At 52.3% G+C, this 16,597-nt stretch overlaps 1 protein-coding gene across 1 annotated transcript; it reads right to left on the bottom strand.

Moving 5' to 3' along the window:
* Positions 1-7,588: 7,588 nt before the first annotated feature.
* Positions 7,589-8,143, bottom strand: KRP23_5700 (uncharacterized protein; the record flags this gene model as incomplete). The annotated part of the gene is made up of 1 exon (XM_067890797.1): positions 7,589-8,143. The coding sequence occupies one exon, from the start codon at positions 8,141-8,143 to the stop codon at positions 7,589-7,591; it is 555 nt and encodes a 184-aa protein (XP_067745215.1).
* Between the last annotated feature and the right edge of the window lie 8,454 nt (positions 8,144-16,597).

Genomic DNA, 16,597 nt, shown 5'->3' with positions numbered 1-16,597 from the left:
AGCAGCCTTGGGCGGAGAGGAAGCGCAGGCAAAGCTGCTTGTTGCCCTGTTTTTTTGGTAGCGCTTTGCGAATTTCGAGAAGTATGTAGACTCGCTTGTCTTGTCTGGAGCTTCGTTGCCCTCGTTCGCTACGATTTGTGCTGGGTTTAGTCGACTTCAGTGCGGAGGCAACATCCTGCCGGAGTATCAGTTGGTGAACCCTGACAAATGACTCGTGTGAAGCGGTGAAGTGCGACTTTATAACAGACATTTGTGCCCAGCTCTCATCCGCGATGAAGACTCGAAAGAGCTCTAATCGGTCATCGATCCAAGCTGTGATTTCTGCCATGTTGTTGGTAACTCGCTTACACGTAATTCGGTCAGGAACGTCGATACTCCTCCCAGTGCTTCGTACACCACTGGCTGATACAGCTGCCTAGCAACGTGCGCAAGAACGTCAAACGCACCAACTATTATGGTTAGATTGTCTGCACCTGTCGGTGGCGGAAGGGCGTTCTTCTTGGAGAAATTGCTCATGTCGCTCTTTCTCACCAATTCTCGCTTCTCCAACTCCGTAACGCGAACAAAGTACAGTATCGACAGCCCTCTCGTACCGAAATCCCAACCAAACAGACCACGCAGGACAGCAGGGTGGGGGAAGAAGCCAAATTTTCTCCATTGCACCTGGCCAAATTCCACAAACTGCTGCGCCGAAAATGACGCGTACTTACCGTTCACGAGCACTAAGTGGACTGTTGTCTGCATACCTGTGGGATGAAAATGCGCCTTGCCGGCCGCTCCTTTGGCGCGATTAAACACTCCCTGAGCTGAGGCATCTGTCACTGCTCTAGAGCGATGGAGCGAAATTAGTGGGTCGACATCCGGGTCCAGACGTAGTCCCGACCACAGGAGCCTGAGCCAAAGAGACCGGGTTAGCTCTGCCGTCCGTGGTTGTTATTCGGCGCCTTAGTTTCGACCCGGGTGGCCCCTCTTGACGTACAGCGCGTCTTGAAGCACCGACGACGTGCTCGTCCTCGTCCGAGTCACTGAGACCGTCACTTAGAACAATCTCTGTCCCCGAGGGGTTTTCGGATTGGCTTGTGGCTGTCGTCGTTGGGAGAATTCTTTGAGATTCAACCTCGTCGAAGATGGTATCACCAAATTCCGCTCCGGCGGGGTGAGTACGCTCGCCTTCTTTAAAGAATACGTAGTCTAGAATATGTCGGACCGCCACCTGGGACACCTCGAAGCTAGTGATATCAAGTAGCAGGAGCAATCGAGCTTCATCAATGGGCTTTCTTGCTACGTCAGCCAACAGCAGTTTTGAGTCACGAGTGGCAGGGCAGTCGATTCCATTGAACTTGTTGTAAATTGTCTCGTGTTGCTTCTTCGTTTCGGAGGTCATGACGAGGCTTGTGCTCAGCCCCGCACAAGGCTGCAAGGCGTAGATTTCGACGGTGACGTCCTGAGTCGAGTCTGGCGTGTACACAATGGTTGACTCAGCCCTCCGAAATTCATATCCAGTAGACCTCGCATTTCTTGGGTGCACCACTTGTACCCAGTGACCAGACCATAGTCCCAGACCCGAGCACCTCCCGGCCTGACCCGAGAGGTGCAAATAACGCCCCCACGAAAGTTCCAGCACTAATGAGTGCTTCTTCAACGGTGACAGTTATCGGTGTGACCTCATCACTAGTCAACTCGACAGTCGGCCCCTGCTCCTCAAACCAGTGTCCGCTTGAGACCAGTTTCACCTTCACCTTGCCACCTCGAGCGACAGTGCCTTCCGCTTTGCCGTAGGCAAAACCAACGACACCGAAGACGCCAGGACGAAGGTAGAAATAGTTTGCGACATACCGCTGCCGTTGGAATGTCCGAGATGGGAGAAGACCTTGGGGGTTTTCGCTGCGGGAGGAGAGATCGAAAGTGAGCACCGGTTGGGTGCGCTCACCAACTCCCGTGGATTCTATCTTTATACACACTACCTCGGGAAACTACGCCTTCCTCGCCATCTTATCTAGCCCAGGCTAGCCGATGTCTCTGCATCCAGCAATGTATACCCGAAAGACCTTACTGGTATGATCGAAGGTCTTTAATTGTACAAAGCCGGTATTGGTATTCGGCTTGATTGCAACACGCCGGACCCTCGACTAAACTCAAAATCTGGGGGGGGGGGGGGGGGCTCCGCCAAACGATCTGGGACCGACCAGACTACCACAACTTATATTTTTTGATAAAATCCATCCCTTAAATACTCTGGAAACGTATATTTTCAGGTGAATCACTTCCGCATTTGCGCGCGCGCAACAATCAGTCCCGCACTCTTCGCCACAGCCGCGCTGGCAGATTATCTGACACGGAGAACTATTCATCGGTGCACGTGGTCGCCCTTCTTAAGACCCAAGTTGTCCAGCCTTCGCGCGCGATTGCAGAGAGCGTAGAACAGGATAGTAACTTAGACGGCAAGACAGCTCTGCGCATGAAGATATGCTTAGGCTGCATCATTCCCCACACTATACATACATATAAAATGCCTCCCAAACTGTACCATAGCTTTGCTGTGGGTGAAGGTCAACTCTAGCCAAGCAGCTAGGTCCACGCTGGTGCTTTGGCTTCTGCTCCATACCTTCGGTGTTGTATCGCACCTGCGACTGAGACTTCCAAATGAAAAGTGATGGAATATAAAGAACTAACAAAATTAAAGCTGCCAGCTTTGCTCGGAGGGTCTCTCCGCTACTCTGCTCGAAAAGGTAATCCACACGCAGTTCTAGCAGCGAATATTCAATCCTCTACACCGTTAGTTAAAAAAAACGTTGTACCAACGCCGCAGGGTTCGCACATTTGGGCCAAATATATCACTAATGTGGTGTAGTGAATTGACCGGAGCTGCCGTCGCCGTTGCCGCCGTTGGTTTCGAGGTCTGGTCATCAGAATCCCGTTGGGGGAAGTGTGCGACAGGGCGTTGATTGGCGTAGAAGACCCGCGGCAGAATGACAAGGCACAAGAGCGAGGTGATGTACGACACACTACGGCCTGACGAGGAGTCATGTCAGGGAAGATATCCGAGTCGTGCCCTTTGAAGAGAAGTCACATCCGGAAGATATGCCGGATACGCCTCCTGAGACCTCGCTGAGCAGTCGTCAGGAATCCAGGAGTTTCCCAACGAACGAGTTCACACTAGATATTTGTATTGAGATATAGGAAACCATAGTATAGCGATAAGCGCCCGCAGGGCGCAACAAACAGAGCAGATTTTCCTCCCGATCGCACAAGAGTCAAGTCCGGCTACGGTAAGTCTGGTCCCGCTTGATCGCCAAGATTATGCCTGCCGGTGAACTCGTGAGCTGATAACTCAAGTGTTCACCCGCCCGGCAAGTCCAAGAAGTAGAGATTGTGTGATTGATTTGCTGCGTGTTGCAGAGAACGAGAGAGCTCGTTCGACTTGGGAGTGCTACAGAAGCCTCCTATCTATCTACCTGCCGGAGCCTTGCTCCGGCCCCCTCGCTTACCGGCTGAAAAGTCCTGGACCCTTCCTTCTGAGGACCAGCGAGGTTTGACTTAGTGTGTGTTGCAGACTAGCCTGTGCTCGTGGCTAGTGCTGCTGTATTGATTGGTTGTCCTACCGACAAGTCGGAGTGCGCAGGGTCACCTCGTCTTTGCGGGCGAGGTGTGTGTTTGTGGTTGGGAGTACTAGCAGACATAATTCTGGCGTGTTCCTACACGACACTAACATAAAATACTGCGTACAAATACCATACACCTGAATGAGAAAGATGGTTCGACACCGAAAGTCTTGAGAGTACATGCTGCACTTGTGTGCTACAAGGTTATTGGAATCTGAACTAGTTCGAACATGATCAGCATCGACGTGCATTATAAGCCGTCAGACGGAAAGATGGATTTATTATACATCGGCCCGAATTGCCGATTTCAAACTGCAATTCGAAGGCTTTCGATATCTAAATCCAACCTTGCGAACTAGTCGAGTTGAATTGTCCTATCTTTTTCACCATCTCCATTTAAATCGAGCTACAGACTTTACAATTCGACCAAAACGATAAGTGGAAAGGACAAACCATTGGAAAGCACAATATTAATATTATATTAATACATTAATAATAGTACTTGAAGTATAGAATTGACTGTATTATGCTACCGGTATACCAGTATCCTGTTCCATACACAAAGCAAAAGCCGGTACGTTGTACATTGCAATTTTTAATCGGATCCGTTGATCTGTAAGCAATCGTGACCCCGCCGAGGTCGTAAGCAGAGAAAACATCATCATGGGAGGCATGGTGATTACAGAACATGACTGACTGGTTAAGCTCAATAATAAATAATAAAGGCCTAAAAGAGAGATTGAAGAAAATACAATTCCGAGGTCGGTTGTTGTTGTTGTTGTTGTTGTTGTTGTTGTTGTTGCATCATGAAGAGCTCTTTCCAATCAGTGTGTTTAAACCGGAGGCAATTCTTAACCAAGTCTGAGGGTATTATAAATGAGAAATTCCGGCCGGTCATGACAATACATGAACCTCCAAAGTCTGAGTCCTATGGGGAATCGCTCGAATATGGTGCCCATCTCTGCACGGGGACGTCAAATTGTGACAGAGTACAAAAATGTGTCTGGAAGTGGTTGCAAGCGCGCACGAAAGCATATTGGGACACGATTGCAAGAAAAATATCGAATCGAGCCATCACGTTCGCAGTCAGTTTCAATTTTCACCTCCGTCGCCCAACCCGCAAGATGCCACCACTTATACTTGCAAGCTCGATTATTCTGTTTGCAACTTTGTTTGCTCTCGCAATACCAGCAGGAGCAAGTCGGCAAGAAACCGCGACTCCAATGCAGCAACTGGAGCCTCGCGCCTTTCAGCCACCAAGGAATGAATGGCCGTCGCTACGCTTTAACTTCACGATCAAGCGCAGTGCCATGCAAGTTCACGGGTGTCCCACCTTCTCCGTGCTCGCCAGCCCTGTCGTATTTGCCGATAATGAGACGAGTGGAGTCGCTAGTGTGCGTTACAATTCGTTTGCGTCCATTGCTGCGGGTCCAACACTGTACAACTACACCGTTATAAATGGTGTGATGCTCGCGTCGCGCAGCTCTCCTGGAACCGGCAATCCATCGGCGAAATGTGTAGATTCGGCGGTCCTACCGTCGATTAACTCGATCGTCTCAGTGTCGAGCGAGGCCACAGCGGTGTCGGGTATACCAACGGGCTACGGTGGTGTTGGCGATTGTTTGGGTGCACAAAAGTTTCGTGTTTCCGTCAATGGCCTCGATTTTGGATTGTGCGTCTCGGGCTCGTCTGGCTTCACGATGTACGGGAGCGACATGGATGTCACTGTGGAGTACTTAGACAACCATGTGAAAATTATCGCGCCGAATTGTGACACAGCAGCAGAGTGCACGACGACAATGTTGCCAAGTGCAGTATCGCCAATGGGAAGATCTTTGCTTACGGGTAAGATGGCTCCTGGTAGAGATGTGAGAAAGTTGAAAGCTGAGTTCGATTTCTCGTTGGAGGACTCGTGTTCGTGCAAGTCAACACCGCGTCCGTGTCTTTTCGTTCATGGCTTGAAAATACTCGCAGTCGCGAAATATTGGGGTAATGTGGTTGACCACGCGCCATGCTGTACATCGACGAAATTTGCAGTCCTCGATACGATCAATATATCTTGGACCGACGACGGGCAGCAGCAGAAAGTGTGTGATCTAGCACTCGGACTGAGCGAGGCCAGCGAGGGAACTACCATTTCTGACACGATTATTGTGACGCACTCCATGGGCGGTCTAATGATGGCCGGCGCAATCGCGAATGGCAAGTGCAGCCTGGCTTCAAGTTCGACGTGGGTAAGTTCTGCTGCACCAATGAAAGGAAGTATGGTCTCTGATTACTTCCAGGATTCGTGCAAGGGTGACACAAATTTTATCCTGGATAAGCTCGTGGAACTGAGAGGCTTTTGCCCTGCTGGTCCCGGAATCCAATCTCTAGCGTACGAGGGTGAGCGTTACGACTCTGTGGAACTGGATACAGCTTACGCTGCTGCGCAGGAGGCCTATCGGGAAAACGTGTACGCCCTTATGTGTAGCAGTGGGTTCTCCGGGGTCTTATCGCTTCGCCTACCGCTTTATTGGACACTTGCCAACGTGGTTCCACACAAATCGGACGAGAATGACGGCCTGGTGGAGTTCCAGAGCTGTGCTGCAGGCATCCCGCGATCTGAGTTTGGCGATACCTATCGCGACCGCTTCTACACGCCGAGGATCAATCACGCCGATACAGCATTCCGTAGTGGCGATTCACTCTTGAACGATGCCAAGATGCCAGTGAAGTGGTTCGAGTGTCTGCTGTAGGAAAGTAGAGTAGCCCATCCGCCTCATAAGAAGAGCTTATGAGGGCAAGGTCGTAAACGATCGATGAGACCGATACCACCAGGCTCGATCAGACAAATGAAAGTACTTTTGTGCCTTCCACAAGGCTGACACTTAAGAAGCCGGTGCTGCATGGGTATCGCAGGATTAGACCGTTCACTTTACATTTTAAAATCGCACGAGATTGTGGTGAGGAACTCTGGGCAGACCGAGCATAACTTTTTACAGCGTGAATAAATTGCAAGGGTATGCGCCGCGTTAGTACTACGCATATTTCCTTAGCAAACGAAAGGCGATGGCTCATTTACATTTGCTATGGAATCTGCGGGACCAAGCGATGTTTTAGTATTGCTACTACACAGTACTTGTACATTGTTCTCAAATCCAGGACCGAGGTCTCCATTACGTCTGAACGAATTGGGTCATTCATATTCATTCGGAGTGTTGGTCTGGAGCGCCTTCGGTCGCCAGCTCTTTGATTGTTACTGTACCAATAGAGACGCGGACTCTCGTTCGGGTATCCAGTTTATGAGTTCTGCGAGGCACTATAAGGTTTCCAGGACGCAGATGACTGTCCAGGTTAAAGCTGCATGCATTCACATGCCATGCTGGTGGTTCAACGTTGAGAGCGTTGGTGATCTACATGTCAACGTGAAAACGAGATATGCAATGCGCCACTTGTGCGAGCCGCAGTGACCAGCGTGAACAGGTTTCCACCACAAATTTTGCAAAGAGCCACCTAGCGCTTAGCAATAGCTAAGGTTGTCTGCTTGAGAGATAAGCCCACCACTTCCTGTGCATATCACGCCACAGGGCGTGCAGTCGCCATTCCCACCGGGGTTACAAATGGCAACTTGATGTAGTTTCTACGAAAACAAGATAAATAAACGAGCTATACAATGACTGACGCACTCGAGCAGCACTGCATCCTTAGCTGCAAGCATTAGCGTCACGGACCGGGCGCAAAGAAACCTGTTACCACCCTTATAAAATGCTTCATCAGCTTGGCACTGTACGAGAGAAAATGAAAGGCAAAGCTTGAAAGGTCAAGTGAAGCAGGCTTGTTCACCCGTGAAAGTCGTCCACTTTGCCATTTGGCCTAAAGCCACGCCTTTGCTCGCCTACGTCTTTCTGTCTGTAAAATCAAACTGTCGCCAAATTAACGGCACTACCAGCTCTCCATCACACTTTCCCCACGAGCGCTTGCCGAGCGAACTCGCCCGATTAGTTCTACACATGGTTGATATATTGAACCGGGACTTTCTCGATGGCACTCTCCAACACATTCATGAGCGTGTCCTCCCCTTGGGTCCCAAAAAACTCGGCACGGTTCTCTGGAGTCGAAAAATTCAGCAGAATCACCTCGTCGATTTGCTTGAAGGCACCACTGGGATAAATGGTCGACTTTGAGACCGGACGATCCTCTGCTTCAAATTTCTTGTTTAGCTCGGCAGAATATACCGTCGCGCACACGACCAGTACGTTCAGTCGGCCCTCTTTGGATTCAAACATCCTGTTGAACTGATCACACTCGTCTTCCACCGTCGTCCTCTTGACCTCGGTGCGGATACATTGTTTAACAACCAGACCCACCGTCAGCGGTTTGTTATGTACCTTCGTCACTAGCAGGATGTCTGGCGACGCTGACTTCGAAAACGGTTTCAGATTCACTCGACGTTCGTCAATCACAAGGTTATCAATTTCCGCCATGAAGGAATCCAAGTGATCTGGATGTGCGGTGGCTGTGTTGGGCGACTTGTTCCCACTCTTTGTTATTTTCGGCATCCAATACGTCGACGTCGCGAGGTGCACTCCTGTGCAGCGCCCAAACTCCTGATTCTCGGTAAAGAAGCTGGGAAGCCTCCTTCTGACATAGCTCTTTGAAGCGTGCCAAGAAAAGCAGCTCAAACATGTCCAGATAGTCAATCGATACTTGGCCAATTGCAGGTACGAGTTTTCCAAGGATGTATTTGACCAAGTAGACGGACGCCAATATCACGTCCCGGATATACGACGGCATGTACAGCTTCGCAGTATCCACTGTCCCATCCCACGCAATACCAAAACCGTTGGCGATGGTGTCTAACGCGATTGCTTTGTCTCCCGAGTCCGTCCAGATCTCTGACAAGTCCATTGACTTCTGTTCGATTGCACAATTCATCAATCGTCGAAGAGGTGCCTTGTAAATCCGCAAGCGCCGATCAAAATCCTTCCAATCAATGTTGGCATCGGGTACATCAAGCGCGGCGTACTCAACAGTGCGCGGTAGGAATCACACGCACGAAAGGCGTAGACCAGCGACCGCGGGTGGCCAAACGTCGTTTTGAAAAGATGGAGAGCAACCTCGGTCACTTGCTTGTCGTCGAGTTTACAGTGCTCTTGGATCGTCTCCTTTTCCTTGTTGTCCCAATAAATCCTCTTGATTATTTCTTTAATCGAAGAGGCTCCAAGAAGATGAAGGCTGAGTCGTTGAAACTTGAAAGAGCGATTGCTCAGCCCTGGATCTGGCAGTGATCTCAAGCCGACGTAGTTCAGGGGTGGCGCGCGACCAGCAATCAGGAGAAACAACTTTTTCAACAGGAAATAACGGGAGCAGAGTATCGTTGCAGAACATCATGAATTGTTCTCTTTTGGAGACATCATCATCGGGTATGACTTTCGTAAACGCTGCGCCGACCTCATCGATCACAATGAACAGTGGACCACCTTCCTTCGTCAAATGTCTCCGAACAAAACATCGAGCGAAACCGTGTGCGCAAGAGCACGAGGTCGGATACCGTAGTTCTTGTCAAAGTAATCCCCTTTTCATCCAGGAGGTCCAAAAGAGCAAATTGGATAGAGATCGTGTTAGAGGGTGCTGCGTGTGCATGTGCGTGTGTGCACCAGGTGTGGGTGCAAGGCATGTGTGCGTGCGCGTGCCTCTACGCGTGTGCGGGGGGATTTGTAGCGGCGTCAAGTGCTCATGATGAGACGCGCAGGTTGCGTGCGCGTGAGAACAAGCGTGTGGGAGCGTGTCCAAGTACTGAAGCGGCGTGGACATGCGTGTGGGTGCATAGTAAGAGTTACATATGTAGGAGTAGGGTGTGCGTGACTTTGGTCATGCAGTATGGTGTAGTGGGTTAAGTGCCGGGTCTTTGATCCGTAGGGTGTGGGTTCGAGTCCCCACATGGACGTTTTTCTTTTTGCCGACAAGAGAGCGTAGGAGGCAGGCTAGCAGCTAAAACTCACTCAATCAATCTCACTTTTGGTTTTGCAATCTCGGCCCGAAGCCGTCTTCTAAGCTTTCAACTCTCCGCAGCTCGTAGCCCAACTTCCTTTTGGTTATGAGCCCAAGTACCGACACCAAGTTCAAGGTCGAGCCTTTCGACGGCTCGAACTACTCGCTGTGGAGCTACAAGATGAAGATGTACCTGATGTCCAAGGGATTGTGGGAAGCTGTCTCCGGGGAAGCCGGATCGACGGCGAAGGAGCAACAAGCGCACGCGGCGATTGTGCTCAACCTGAACGACTCGCAGTTGATGCACGTGGTGACGTCCACGACTGCGAAGGAGGCGTGGGACACGTTGAAGAAGTTCCACAAGACTCAAGACATGGCGAACCGGCTGTGGCTCAAGGAAAAGTTCTCGGCGTTCAAGTTCACGGCGTCCTCCGTCGGCAAGCACGTGACGGAGTTGGAGAAGCTCGTGATGGAGATGAAGAACGCGGGGTGTGAGCCAACTGAGGAAGACGTCTGCGCGACGATGCTGCGGAGTCTGCCATCGAGCTACGAGGCTCTGGTTCAAGCGTTTCGCATGTCAGTAAGTGAGTTCAAGCTTGCAGACCTGGTGAGCAAGCTGATTGCGGAAGAAGTGCGTCAGAAGGACTCGAACCGCATCGAAGAGGCGACTGCGCTTCTTGCCGGCAAGGGCAATGGGAAGCAGCAGCAGAAGAAGAAGAACCCACGCGGGATGCGCAAGAAGGGGCCCTTCGGGAAGTGTTTCAACTGTGGCAAGCCTGGCCACTATGCGAGGGATTGCCGTTCCGAGGCAAGTCCCGATGAAGATGTCCAAGACCAGTCGAACGTTGCGTTCCATGCGACGGAAGCTTTTGCTAGCGAGTGCTGGGTGATGGACAGCGGTGCTTCGGCACACATGTGCAAGACACGCGACGCGTTTCAAGAGTACTCGGGTGTAAAGACTGCGCGCACCATATCGAGCGCAAAGAGCAGCGCGAGCTTGAAGATTCTCGGGGTTGGAACAGTTGTTCTGCGTGTCTGGACTGGTAGTGCGTGGATAAACGCGCGACTGGAAAACACACTGCACGTTCAAGATTTGAACAAGAATCTGTTCTCTCTCACGGCTGCAACGGCACGCGGCATGACCGTGACTATGGACAGCGAGCAGTGCGTTGTGAAACGCGGCGGCCAAGTGGTGGCGACGGGCAGGAAGCAAGGCAAGCTGATGTTCCTCAACATTGAGGGCGGCGACGAGTGCCATGCGGCTGAAGACAATATGGATTTGTGGCACCGGCGACTCGGCCACGCGTCTTTCGGCACGCTGAACTCCATGATCAAGGACGGGAAACTCAAGGGTGCGCTGGCAGAGCCTGGAACCGTGTGTGGCGTGTGTGCGACTGCGAAGCAGGCACGCAAGCCTTTCAAGTCGACCAAGGAGGGACTCGAAGCCAGGGAGAGCGCACGCAAGGACACCACTGTGTGCTCTGATGTGTTGGGGCCCGTCACTCCTGCATCCAAGTCGGGCTACAAGTACATTGTGAGCTTCATCATGATGAAGAGTCGCTTTGTGACAATCTACCCACTGCGCAAGAAGAGCGAAGTGTGTGAGGCGTTCAAGAAGTTTCTCAAGGAGGCAGAAACAAGTGCGGGCATCAAGGTCAAGGTGCTACGCAGTGACAACGGCGGTGAATACTGCAACGCGGGGATGGTGGCTCTGTGCGACGAGAAGACCATCAAGCAAGAGTTCACGGTGCCTTACAACCCGCAACAGAACGGCATGGCAGAGCGGATGAACCGTACGCTGGTCGAAATGACACGCTGCATGCTGGAGGAGAGCGGGATGGACAAGTCGTACTGGTGCGAGGCCATCATGACAGCTGCAGACATTCGGAACGTGTTGCCTAACACGTCAAGCCCACACGCAAGCCCATTCCAGCTGGTTTTCAAGAGGGCGCCACGTCTGGAGCACATGCGCGTTTTTGGGACCGAGTGCTACGCCCATGTGACCAAGCAGAAACGCAAAAAGCTAGACAACTCGGGGATCAAGTGCGTGTTTCTCGGCTACGCCAAGCAACACAAAGCATATCGACTCCTGGACCCCAGCGACGGATCGATCGTGATTTCAAGGAGTGTGACGTTTGCTGAAGCGCCACCGGTCACAATGGCGAAGACGCGCAACCAGGAGGTGATCGACATCATCGACAACGATGAAGAAGAGGAGCGCACCGAAGAACCCAGTGTTGACGACGGTTTCAGCACGCCCCCGACACGCCCACTCCACGAACCCGAGGAGCACAGCGGACCGACCGGATCTGTGCCAACGCGTGGCTCTAGCACGCCAGGGAGAGACGGCGAAGAGGAGTGGATGGTGCGTCCGGCACGCAAAAGGCGTGGAGTCGTGCGCTACCAAGACGAATTTCCCGGGACTCGAAGGGGTGAGTTCAACCTGGACGACTACGAGGCTGAGTTCGATTCCCTCTACTGCTTCCTCACCGAAGACGACGACGGTGAGCGCGCGGTGTCGTACGATGAAGTCATGCGGAGCAAGTACAAGGACGAATGGCTGCGCGCCATGGAAAGCGAAATGAAGTCGCTTGAGGATCACCGCACCTGGAAGTTGGTGGACATACCGTCAGACAAGAAGGCGATTGGGTGCAAGTGGGTGTTCCGTATCAAGCGTGACCCGAGCGGGAAGATCATCAAGTTCAAGGCTCGTCTCGTGGCGAAGGGCTTCACGCAACGTCCAGGGGTCGACTACACGGAGACTTTCGCTCCTGTAGCACGCAAGGAGTCCATCAACACGGCGGTGGCGATTGCAGCAGAGGAAGACATGGAGGCTGAAAATGTGGATGTGGACACCGCGTTTCTCTACGGCGACGTTGAAGAGGAGCTCTATATGGACCAGCCGGACGGATTTGAAGACCAAGTCAACCCAACCAAGAAGTGCCTGTTGATGCAAGCGCTTTACGGCACGAAGCAAGCGGCACGCCAATGGAACAGCAAGCTGAACAAGCACCTGGAGGGCCAAGGTTTCCATCGGTCAGCGGCGGATCCGTGTGTGTATGTTCGGCGTTCGGACTCGAAGTTCAGCATCATTATCGTCTACGTGGACGACCTCATGATCTTCAGCAGGACGAAAGCGGAGATCGGTGAGATCAAGAAGGCGCTGAAGCGCGAGTTCAGCATCAAGGAGCTCGGTGAGCTGAAGTACTGTCTCGGCATCGAGATCCACCGCAACCGCGACGACAAGACCATCGTCATGAATCAGCGAGCGTATATTCAACGACTCGCGGAGAAGTTCGGCGTGGAAAAGTGCAAGGCAGTGCACACACCAGCGGACAGCAACTCGAAGCTGGTGAAGCCGTCAGAAGACGAAGATTTCGTGCCCAGGTACCCGTATCGCGAGTTGGTGGGGGCTTTGATGTACCTCGCAACTTGTACGCGCCCGGACATTGCTCAAGCTGTGGGTGAAGTGGCCAAGTTTTGCGAGCGGTACAACAAGTCTCACTGGGTGGCTGCGAAGCGGATTTTGAAGTACTTGAAGACCACTCAGGACCTGGGACTCGTGTTCAACGGCGGGACTAAGGGAGAGCTGATCGGCTACGCGGATGCGAACTGGGCAGGTGATTTGGACACCCGGCGCTCGACTACTGGCTACGTGTTCTTCCTGAACGGGAGTGCAATTTCGTGGAAGTCGAAGCGGCAACCGACAGTGGCAACCTCGAGCACGGAGGCAGAGTACATGGCACTGTACAACGCCACTCAAGAGGCAGTGTGGCTGCGTCAGCTACTACTGGACGTGGGGTGTGAGTGTGTGGGTGCGACTACCATTTTTCAGGACAACCAAGGTTGCATTGCGCTGGCCAAGAACCCAGCGTACCACTCACGCACCAAGCACATCGACTTGAAGTATCACTTCTTGCGCGAGAAGGTGGAAGACAAGGTCATCGTGCTCGAGTACAAGCCGACAGACGAGATGATCGCAGACGGGTTTACCAAGGCACTGGCGCGACCCAAGCACCGCCAGTTTCTCGTCGGACTCGGCATGGACGCCTAAGACGCCAAGCACAGCGCATCAAGGGAGAGTGTTAGAGGGTGCTGCGTGTGCATGTGCGTGTGTGCACCAGGTGTGGGTGCAAGGCATGTGTGCGTGCGCGTGCCTCTACGCGTGTGCGGGGGGATTTGTAGCGGCGTCAAGTGCTCATGATGAGACGCGCAGGTTGCGTGCGCGTGAGAACAAGCGTGTGGGAGCGTGTCCAAGTGCTGAAGCGGCGTGGACATGCGTGTGGGTGCATAGTAAGAGTTACATATGTAGGAGTAGGGTGTGCGTGACTTTGGTCATGCAGTATGGTGTAGTGGGTTAAGTGCCGGGTCTTTGATCCGTAGGGTGTGGGTTCGAGTCCCCACATGGACGTTTTTCTTTTTGCCGACAAGAGAGCGTAGGAGGCAGGCTAGCAGCTAAAACTCACTCAATCAATCTCACTTTTGGTTTTGCAATCTCGGCCCGAAGCCGTCTTCTAAGCTTTCAACTCTCCGCAGCTCGTAGCCCAACTTCCTTTTGATCGTGTGGCAGTTGCGAATAACATCCAAGAACCCACCCTCTACTTTGTCGTCCCCTCGTAAACGATCCCATTGTTGCTTGCATCTTCGAATGTGCTCATAGCTAAAAAGTTTGTATTGTGGTAGTTGAGGTGTATTGCGTTATTGTTTCTATTCCTAGAAATGAACTCTAATAACCATTCCAGTCCTGTATTTACATCTTGACCAGTGAGTTGACGACTTGCCTGTTGACCTCCTCCCAATCGCTGCCTCCATAGCCGAGCTCTCTCTTGTTTCCATTGCTTCATATCTTCCTTCACCCGGTTTTCCAGCCCTTTACACAGTGCATATTTTGGTGCCGTCCGTATCCATGTCTGCCATCACGCTGGTGTGTGTCCATCGCCACATTCGCCGGCCAGTCCGCCATCCTGTTGTGCTGCCTGTAGTGGTGAGTCCAGCTCTCCACTCTGCATATATCCGCTAATCTGCAATTGATGCGATACCAGTGTCGCATTTGGCTGGCCTTGGGTGGCGTCCTCGTCCGCATCATGCGAAGTATCATTGCGCTGTCCCCCACTACGTGGATGTCAGTCCAATCTTGTGACACCGCGTGGGCCAACAGCTTGTGCAGCCCCACAATTCTGCTTCATTGTTTGTCGTTGTGCGCCGTCCTAGTGCAGCTGCCGCCGCCCACACCGGCCTCGCCTCTTCTACTTCTGTTCCGACCTCTACCATGACGCTTCTGCTGCCTCCTGGGCCCGGATTGCCCCGAGACCCTCGTCGAAGAAGCCGACCTTAGTCGTAGTCACTGGTGCAGCCACCTGTTGAAGTCATAACTGAAAGTTGACTTCCCAAGGCCGAATACACGGTCTACAAGAGGAATCGTCCATTCCAAACCACCTGTATTTCCACGATCATACTTGGCTTTGTGGCACGCTAGAGTCTAGAAGCTGGGCCGTCGTTCGATCGCGGTTCACAAAGAAAGGATTGGAGATCTCAAGACTCTTGGGTCAAGAGAGTATACGAGCTCCTCCTTTTTCCATTCCCACGTCGTCCCTTTTTGCCGTTTCGCCGAGGTCTCGGCTTCTTCTTTTGACTCCTCCCGTGGTCTCGTCCGCACTGGTACTTCCACGATGAGCGCAGTCGACATCGTTTTGCCAGCTTCTTCAATAGTAGCGTCCGCTAACAGAGGATCTTGCTTCAAATCACCATTGTAGGCGTTCCAGTCCGTGTACACCTTGAGTTGCGAAGCAGCAGTCCCCGCGAGGGATGTACTTTCTTCACCGCATTTCGGAATTGAAGCACGATGGAAATATCCTGATTGATCGCATCAGTCGACGTAATCGGTTTTCCTTCTTCGTTCACCAACTGGAACCACACGAGCCGCGCCATCACCGTCGCATTCCGCAACTTGCATCACCGACCAACAAGCTCCTTCTCCTTCACGGCTCGAATGAGAGAAAATGGGGGAGTCGCACATGGCCAGCATCTCTCAACCGTATTAAGTACGATGGTCGCAACCCTGACAAAATACGTCGCCGCCACCGGTAGAGTGCTGCTTCCTTCAAACACTCCATTTCGTAGCAGTTAACTCAAACATATAAGCTTCGCCAAGCAACAGCTTCGGTGTACAGCTAGCTAATAGTGGTGGTCGGGTCGGTCTTTTAAAAAGACAGCAAGGCAGTGACCACGTGAATGTTCCGTTTGCATGATAATCGTACACTTCGAAGTATATGTACTCACTCTCTTCAAATTTTCAGAGCGCACGGCGTTGTTATCAGCACGGTCCAGGATCACTCATGCTCTGCCTGATTACGACCTCAGTGAGGTTATGCTTGTTTATTACTAGTATTCGTCCGTACACCTGGACGTCATAATCGCGTGGTGGTGCTGTTGCTCTCCTTCGCCTCGTGTGGTTCAGTCGACCATAGATCATTATCAAAGTTTCATTGAAGCTAGCCATGCCCGTCTTCTCGCTATATCCGCCCAACACCACGTCGCTGAGTGATAATGTGATCTGCGCTGTCACTCAGCGCTCAAACTCGAATCGCAGGCACGCCGCTGTGGCCATGATTGAGACGCCACCGGAAGCCATGAATGCCCAAGCACCCTCCCAAGCCTGCACGAAACCCTGCATGGCCAACGAAGCTACCAGTACCAGCAAACACCAGCAAAACACTCGAGCACAGCGAGAACGGCGCAGAGTGAACCAGGCGAGATACCGGAAGAAGCAGCGCATGTTGACGCTCGCCCTCGAAAGCGCACGTTCAAAGTTACGACAAGAGGTTGAGGAACTCAAGCTGAAGCGATGCAACACTCACATCGGCATCCCCGCCACACAGACAGTCTGGACTGTGGCGATGCATTATTTCCGCATTTTCCGCTTTGGCCTCAGGTCCCCTCCGCCATTGCTGCGTGACTTCGTGCTGAGCTTTCTGCAAAACGCTATGGCCCCGGACGTGACCGACGGCTCGATTTGCGGGGTG

Source organism: Phytophthora ramorum (genome assembly GCF_020800215.1).
Source record: "Phytophthora ramorum isolate Pr-102 chromosome Unknown Phyram_PR-102_s0005, whole genome shotgun sequence".
Classification (NCBI taxonomy): Eukaryota; Oomycota; class Peronosporomycetes; order Peronosporales; family Peronosporaceae; genus Phytophthora; species Phytophthora ramorum.
This window is presented reverse-complemented; position numbering and strand designations above follow the sequence as displayed.